The 8,888-nt window shown below is 45.0% G+C and overlaps 1 protein-coding gene across 2 annotated transcripts in view; it reads right to left on the reverse strand.

Moving 5' to 3' along the window:
- Positions 1 to 849: 849 nt before the first annotated feature.
- Positions 850 to 8,888, reverse strand: part of P4HA3 (prolyl 4-hydroxylase subunit alpha 3) — a 40,540-nt gene continuing 32,501 nt past the window's right edge. The window contains exons 10-13 of one of the 2 annotated variants that reach the window (XM_006140984.3): positions 7,811 to 7,873; positions 4,426 to 4,494; positions 2,772 to 2,868; positions 850 to 1,472 (exon numbers count right to left, since the gene is read on the reverse strand). In XM_006140984.3, the coding sequence (XP_006141046.1) occupies positions 1,402 to 1,472; positions 2,772 to 2,868; positions 4,426 to 4,494; positions 7,811 to 7,873 (300 nt within the window). In that variant the 3' untranslated portion in view covers positions 850 to 1,401. Of the gene's footprint in view, positions 1,473 to 2,717; positions 2,869 to 4,425; positions 4,495 to 7,810; positions 7,874 to 8,888 lie in introns of those variants that run through there. The other variant, XM_027774149.1, reaches the window with a different exon arrangement.

The raw sequence follows: 8,888 nt of genomic DNA on the forward strand, positions 1-8,888 counted from the left end.
AGCATCAGCTAGGGGCTACTTTATAGTATATTCACTCTACTCAGAGTTTCATGCCTAAAGTCAGACATGTATTCACAAGTATGTATATATCAGCTGAACTTGCAATTGAAAGTAGTTAGATTATTTAAGAAATTTTGTAAATCAATAAAATGTGGGGGAAGAAATGAATGAAAAGCAACTGTAGATATCAGAGATGTGTGGGAGGAGGGTGGGAAATGGCAGATGGTGAAGGAAAGGGGGAAAAAATATATATAAAACTAGAAATGGAAAATTATCGACAGTAATCGACAGTAACATGTATGATTAAGCCACTATGCAGTATATTCTGGATAGGAAATCACATTTCATATGCTTTGATGATGCTCAGTGAATGAATGTAAATTGATTAATTAATTAAAAATAAAAAATTTTAAAAAGAAATTTTAAAAAGAAATAAAAAGAAACAAGAACTAGAAATTATTTGTTGATGATACCATGTATGATAATATCTTTGACTGAGCCAATATATAATGTATACTGGGTGGAAAATCTCATTTTGTATACTGTATTGATGTAAAGTGAATGACTGTTAATAAATAAATATATAAATAAATAAACTTTAAAAAAAGGCTATACTCTGCTTTTTTCTTTCAAACAACATTCCTTTTTTTTAGAGAGAGAGAGATTTTTGCTATAGGGTGCATGCACCATTCTCCTCCTGAGATTTTGGGCGTGTATGCACATGCACCCAGTGTGAGTTTCAAACCACTGGGTCCAGGACATGAACTGCAGCCAGCCATGTGGAGTCCAGTGCCTGAACCACTTCACCACCCAACATTCTAATGTAAGGATATTCTCAAGTGGAAGAAATGATTTATAAACATTTTTAATGACTATTAAAAAAATCATCATATAAAAACAAGAAAGTTGTTTTCTTCTTAAAAATAGTCATCTGCTGTGATGAGACACACCCTGCTCAGCTTCTGCAGAAGTCAGTGAGAGAAGAGCTCACAGCTACAGGGCTCAGGCCAGCCCCTCATGGAAATGTCCTCATTGCCACTTCTTGGTCCCTGTGGTCAAGGTTCAAGTGGCAAAAGCCCCACTGACCAAACCCTGGAGACTGTCAGTATGTCCTGTTCCCAACAGTGTCCAAGCTCCAGAGACGTCTCTCTCGGGCCTCCTCTGTCCTCTCCTTTGTCTTGTTCATTCTACTCTGACTGTCCTGCTAGAGCTGAACCAATGCAAATCCTCAGGTGTCCCCTGGTGAGGACCACGTCCTTGTCTTCCATTTGCAAGGAACAGGCCATGACGACAAGGCTTTCTTCCAGAGGTTGCTCTCCTTTCATTTCTCCTAACCTACCTTTGGGCTCTCAGCTTCGTTTGAAAGTCGTAGAACTCCATCAGCTTCTCTCTGCCAACATTTCAGTCTTCAGGGCTGGAGGTGCAGGGCCTACGGAATTCCTGTCCATACTCGTGTATCCACTTGTTGGCCACTGGGAGAGACAGGGAGGAGGAAGAGAATAGGTGTGGCTGAATGGTGGACTGGGCTTGCGCAAAGGGCACACGGGGACTTCCTAATACCCCATAGCTGTGCTGTGGACTGGGCTTGCTCACAGGGTACACGGGGACTTCCTAACACCCTGCAGCCTGGGCAACTCACATGCCTTCCCCAGTGCTGGTCCAGCTATGGACTGTAAGCTCTTTCTTCTAGCAGAAATAATGAAAGAGGATATTGTTTTTTAGAAAAGGTCAACAGGTCCTGTCTACTGTAAACTCACTTTCAAACACATGAGAACTAAGGTCACTCACTCTTTCAGTCCTAAAAGCCCACCTCCCCCATGGAGCCATCTAGAACAATGGAAAAATGGGTGACATCCTCTGAAGACCCCATCTCAGCCTGACAGCCCCTGTTGCGCGTCTTTTTCTGTCCTCAGAGCTAAGTACGACATAAACATGTCTTTCTGCTCCTTATTCATCTGCTCCCTTTCTGACACCTGGTCTCAAGCAGGCACCCCATGGTAGAGGTGATGGCTTGATGGTTCTCTCTTTGGGGTAGAGGGTGGGACTCAGTGTCGTTCCTCCTCAGCTGTGCTCAGGAATCAAGGCCTACTGGTCAAGTCAATAAACCTTTACTGTGACAGGACTCTGCCCTTGACAGGCTCCCAATGTGGTGGGGGCACCTAACTGGTAATCTGATCCTCTCAACACTGGCCTGGTAAGGAAGCTTTAGGACAGCAGGGCTACGCCACTGGGTTGTCAGGAAAGTCATGATGTATTTTTCTGTTATTCTACACAAAAATGTGTCATGACTTTTCCAGTGACCCAATATTTCCCACTGCACCCTCTACTTCACATTATTCTGCACCCACCCCGATTCTCATGCCTGGAAAGGCAGGTCTTACCCCACTTGTCTCCCACCAGGACGGGACAGCCAGCATGAAGTGTGTCGCTGTTCCCTTCGCCACTCCGATGTAGGTTCCACCAAAACAGTGCTGCGTTCTGAAAACAAGCACCCAGCCCAGGAGAGGTCAGCCAGGAATCTCAGTCCCGGGAAGCTCACGACTGAGGACAAATGCATGTGTGTCATGAGACGAGAAAACTCTCCACACAGCCTGGGGCGAGGCATAGATAAAATGACCCCCAAAGGCATTGGCTGCCATTACACATTCACACACGACAGTGACAAAAATGTGTCATGACTTTTCCAATGACCCAATATTTCCCACTGCACCCTCTACTTCACATTATTCTGCACCCACCCCGATTCTCATGCCTGGAAAGGCAGGTCTTACCCCACTTGTCTCCCACCAGGACGGGACAGCCAGCATGAAGTGTGTCGCTGTTCCCTTCGCCACTCCGATGTAGGTTCCACCAAAACAGTGCTGCGTTCTGAAAACAAGCACCCAGCCCAGGAGAGGTCAGCCAGGAATCTCAGTCCCGGGAAGCTCACGACTGAGGACAAATGCATGTGTGTCATGAGACGAGAAAACTCTCCACACAGCCTGGGGCGAGGCATAGATAAAATGACCCCCAAAGGCATTGGCTGCCATTACACATTCACACACGTCAGTGATTGACACCCACTCTACTCCAGGTTCTGGGGACCCAGAGACAAGTCATGTTCAGTTTTGCTTCTGGGGAGCTCGCCAGAGATGTAAAACAGTAGGATGAGACAGTGTGGTGTGCCCTAGGGGAGACGAGTGCTGGTGTGTGCTAGGGGATAGGAAGCACAGGTGTCTTTAAGTTAACAAGAAGAGACCCCCAATGAAACCCACAGCATGGACCAGAATCCTCCTCATAAACTGAACTTCATTCGTTCAGAAGCTCATCCTCCCTTAGGCACTCATTTCTAACAGCCCCAGGAAGTCACTCCCATTTTCCTAGTAAAGAAGTTGAGATTTAGGGGCTTTAATAATGCAACCAAGAAGGAGCAAAGTGAGGACTCTTGGCCAGGAGTTTTGACCCTAAATCTTATAGGTTCTTCACTGTTTCTTTGTCCTATCCGCTTCCTTTAACCTTGGCCCTGAGAAGCGCACAAAGCCTGAGGTGATACAGAGTGTTCCAGAAGGCATGGGCAGCTTCTAAGCCAAGAAGAGAGACCAAACCCCAGGCATTCAGACACACAGCATTCGCTTACTGAGTGCTGGGATGTGCTAGGTCCTGCGTTAAGTGCCTCATCGGCTTCACCTCACTTGTTTATCTCATTTCATTCCTGAATTAGGTAAGGGCTGCCAGGAAGCTTGAACGATCTGGAATTTGGAGGAAACAGTTGTTCTGCACCTGGCTCTGCTCTGGGCCTGTCTTTTCCATAGCTCTCCTTGCAGTGTGTGGTTCCTGCCTGCTAATGGCACTCTGAGCCCCGGAGGAAAAGGCTGATGTTTCCAGGAAAAATCAATGTCTTCAGCTCTCAGTGTTGAGGGCACTAGTGACTGAAGAAAACAGTTGCTATTGCAGATCCAAAATGAGTGAGACTGAGTCCTTGGGGCCAGCAGGTGGAGTGGTGCTTAAGGCGCCAGACACCCACATGATCGACTGCGGTTCAAGTCCCAGACCTGGCAGTTTGTTTTCTTACGCCATGCCCCCGGCCCCCCATCTCTATCTGGTGAGCACACATGCCCTGTAGCAAGTTAAAATAGTAATAATAAATAAATATATTTTTAAATGATGAAAGGTAAAAGAAACTGAGTCCTTATATTTGAGGAGCTCTGTTATGATCAGAGAGACAGACACGGAAGCATGGACTTGTGGTATAAGCATAGAGAAAGTAACAGAGGCACAGGCACACCGTGCTGGTCAAGCAGCCTGTGGGATTATCTTTGATCCTGGGAATCAAGGAAGGCCTTTTTATCCTCGCTCCTAGGAATCAGCTCGCAGGGACAGCCAGCCTGAAGAGAGGGTGTCAGTACTCCTCACATCTGCTTTCTCCTGGGGCTGCGTCTCACTCACCTTAACCACAGGCACGCTAAAGTTGGCGTAGATGAAGGCCGTGGCTCCTCCAGCTTCCACCGAGCTCAGCTACAACGCCAGGAAAGAGCCAGAGTTAGAATATTGCCAAGTTCCTCACTATCATGTGCTCGTTGCCCTGACCTCTGATGTGCTGTTAGCATCCTCCTGTGGTCCCGTTAAGGACACCGCTCAGTGGCACTGATGTTGGCCTGCAGGGGCCCAGGAGGTGCAACAAGCTGGAATTCCTCCTTTCTCTTCCCTTCCAGCTAACATCCGGATTGGGGATAGCAGTAAGTACACTAAACCTTTCTTGAGACTCCCAGAAATAAATACATTTTATGTCATGACCCAAGTTACACACAAACCCCTGAGGTCAAAATTTCATAAAACATGCTTCCCGTATGAGATTCTGTAAGCGTTTCTATTTGATTCTATTCTAGAATGGTGCAGTTTTCATAAATGCTGGTCTATTCACTAAATTAATCTCCCAGTCTACGAATGGATCATGACTTGTGACTTGAAAACCGGTTTAAACTACAATGATCTGTTCTGAAAGATGGGCAACAGAGGAACTAGTTATTGCATGTTTTCCAAATCGCTGGGTCCTCTGCAGGGTTTTATCATTGGTATATGTTTTCTTAGAGCTGAAGACTTCCCCACCCCCTGCCAATTATCAAAAAAATACAGAACAGTCTGAGACATTTTTTTAAATATAGGAAAATATTTTAAAAACAGTGTTACTCATCATCTTACTATCCAGAAAATAAAGGAACACCATCATAGTTAAATGGCAATAGCTGAGCTACTGAGCACTATCGCAAGGCATTATACTACTAAGTCTTCACGTGTACAGCATCTCACTCATTCCTCCCGACAGCTCTATGAGCTAGGATAGTTGTTATCCACGTGTTACAGATGAGGAAACCAAGTCGCAGATGAAGTGCTTTACAAAAGGTACGTAACTCTCCCGTGGCAGAGCCTGGATCTGAGCCGAGCCAACGTTACTCAAATACAAAGTCCCTGATACACTTTTAGACATTTAGGTTACTTCTCAATGTTTACTATGATAAACAATACTACACTGCTTAGCTCATTGAATAAAATTATTTTTTTGCAATTTTGGATTGTTTTCAAAGGAAAGAGTCCTAACAGTATTATTGGATCAAAAGGGAATGCATACATGTCATGATTCTGATCCACACTGCTGAATTATTTTCTCACCAGTCACATGACAGGAGAGTGCCTGGCTTACCAGGACTGGTACTTCTTAGAGGAACTGAACTGACTTGGTGATTCAGAACCTGGTGATGGCAGTGGTGATGTTTAGCATTCCTTGGTTCCCCTGGAGCCCACTGAGAAGGTCGGTGGGAACAACTGGCTCTTTGTGTCCCGGTACCTAACACATGGGGTGATTTTCTTCTAACCCTGCTGTCAGACATTGTAGATACAAGTGAAGTATACCAGGGCCACTTGGACTTACCTGCATTTCTTCGTCTGCGGTTTCACAATATGATGGAAGGAATCATGCACCCAATGAGTTATTGATAAAAAGAAAACCTTACTCTGTCAGAAGTGATGCTCATGAACAGAGTATGGATGGCGAAGACAATGGGGATGAGAGAGCAGGTCATTTCTCTGTATGGCTTCCGCCGTGTTACACTGAGCAGAAAATCACTAACCTGATTTCAACACAATCCTCTGTACTTCTGAAAGATTATACTATTACTGTAATTATTATTACTATAATTACTACAATATTACCTTCATATCCCCACAGACCTTAACCCTTGTCTTTAGAAATGTGTATGCTAGTCTGAGGGCTTCCTCACAGGGTGTGGTGAGGATCTGATAAAATAATATAGGGGGATATGATGCTGAAAAGCTTAATACAAAATGTTTCTATCATTGTATCTCACAAAGCGAGGAAAGGAAAGGCCCTCTGGAAGGGGAGTCAGTGCCCGAAAATGAGCTCGAATATTGATGCAATTGGTGCTGGGGTCACATAGGAAATGGCTGAATCAGGATTAGGCAGACTGACTCCAAGCCCCAAGTGCATTCCATTCCACTGTGTCTCAAATGCTTAAACTGCAAAAGCGTACCCGTGTGTGTGAACACACACATACACTCATGTGCACACACACTTGCCTTTATCACTTTAAAATTGCTGGGCTCTTCTTTCCATGCTATCATCACAACAGTAACTGGGCCTCCATAACCGGAAAAGCAGGGAAGATATTAGGGGGATAAAGAGCAGAAATGTCTTGTGCCTCGAGGTGTCCCATTCTTTGATTGATAGCTATTTTCTTCACTGCCTGTGACCTCACAAGGCAGCTTGAGTGAGTGCAGTCATATTCCCTGCCTGCTCAGAACGACCAGAGTGACTACTAAGAGATCAGGCCATTGCAAATGGCAGCCTCTGAGGTCTGCAGGAGACACAGAACTGAGCCACAGGAGAAACACATGGGGACTGCCAGAGTTAAAGACTACATGGGACGCCAGCCTCTGCTTGTCCTTTCTTGGTTGTACTGGGAAGACCAGATACAGCCCCAAGAGAAGAGGAAATGACAGAGGAAGGGGAGTGTCTGCTGTGCTTATGACCTCCAAACCAGGATTTCATCTGTGGTCGTCTAGAGCCACTACATTTAGCACGTTTATCCCTTCGTTAACAGTTAACAGCGCAGTACCATATCTCTTCGAATAAGCAATCCTTTCTAATACTCTTCCAAATGACAGATGGTCGGAACTGTGCTCTGAAGGGAAGGGCGTACATGCACCAATAAAGTCTGGAAACGAATCCTGTAGCATCAGGCTGGGAATTAGGACGGGAGCCCAATTCGTTTATTTTTTAAAGAAAAACAAATTAATTCAGCAAAATTCTAAAAATTTTACTGAAGGCTATGGGGAGAGAAGAGGATGTTCACTACATATCAGAGGCAAGTCTCTGTTCTTCCTGCTTTCAACCCGGGCTGTCTCATTACTCTTCTTGCTCCCTCCTCACAGCTCTACCTCATCTATGGGTCCTTGCTTTTCCACCAACTATCTGTGGGACTGCAAGGAGAAGGACTCCCATATCCCCTTCCTGTGTGGCTCACTACGATCTCTTGGCCTCAACGTATCCCCACTTGCCATTCTAATCCACTGCCTTACTCGGATCTATCCACGTAAGCAATTTGAGGGTAGGAACTCTGTCTTGCACTTTTGATCTCTCCTGTGGTACCCAACAAAATTACTGTCTGAAATTCATGAAGCTCCTGGAGAGTTCTGAGCTCAGTACCAGATAAAATTGATTTATAAAACTGCTTTGAAACCCAGGGAATAAAATAGAGATGTAAATAATTGTCAACCATTAAGAAAGAAGCCATGGTCCCTCCAGAGCAAGACTCACATAGATCATAAATGTTGCAACTCGATTCCCAGACTTCATCCGGTAGAGGGGGCTGCTTGGTGACTAAGACAAAAACAGAACACATCAGTATTTATGAGCTGGCACCATAGTGACAGCCAGGATTCCATCCTGAACCTAGGGAGAGGTAAAAGGGGTCCTCGAGCATGGAACAAAGCTGTGAGCTGCAGTCGGTGGAGAAAGAGTGAAAAAGAAAGGACTGTATTTTATTCATGAAGTTTTCCAGGCACTATCAGGAATCAGTTGACTCTAGGGCCAGCCCCGTAGTACAGAGGTTAAGCCCTGTGCATAGGAAGCTGGATCCCACATGGCTAATCACTGTTCAAATCCTAGCCCTGGTTATTTGAAAAAAACGTGCTAGGTACATTGCTTATGTGCCCAAGGTCCTGATAGGATGGAAAAATGGAGGAAAGGGATTTCCTCATCACCCCACTGAGGGGTGCTTTATCTATCTTTCTCCCTCTCTTTCTTTCTAGAAAGCACACTCAATCTCTGGCCATTAAACAAATGAGTTGGGGCTAGCTCCATGGCATGATAGTTAAAGCAGCTGGATCCTACATGGCCAATCCTGTGGTTTGAGTCTCAGACCTGGCGATTTGAGAAACATGCTGGGCATTTGTGACCAGGATCCAAACAGGATGGAGAAATGGAGAAGGGACTGCAGTGTAGCCATTCCCCATGGAGGATGCTTTATCCTTCTCCCTCCCTGTCCCTCTGGTAAGCGCTCATATCTCTGGCAAAATTAGAAGGAAAAAATCAGTTGGTATGGGTTTCTTTCTGGACTCTCTGTTCTGCTTAATTGACCTAGTTATGCTAGTGTGTATGCCTATCTATACACTAGTGCTGCATTGTCTTAATAATGTAGGTATATAGTAAGTTCTGAAATCAGGTAGTAAGTGCCCTCCAATTTTGTTCTTTTTGAAAAACTTTGTGCGCCTTAAGTCCTATGCATTTCCATATATATTTTAGGATCAGCTTGTTAATACCACAAAAGTGAATCTAGAATTTTGGTTTAGTTGGAGTTGAAGCTATGGATTAACTTTGGGGAGGTCTTTTTTTT

This window comes from Tupaia chinensis, unplaced genomic scaffold, assembly GCF_000334495.1.
Source record: "Tupaia chinensis unplaced genomic scaffold, TupChi_1.0 Scaffold000047_1, whole genome shotgun sequence".
NCBI lineage: Eukaryota > Metazoa > Chordata > Mammalia > Scandentia > Tupaiidae > Tupaia > Tupaia belangeri.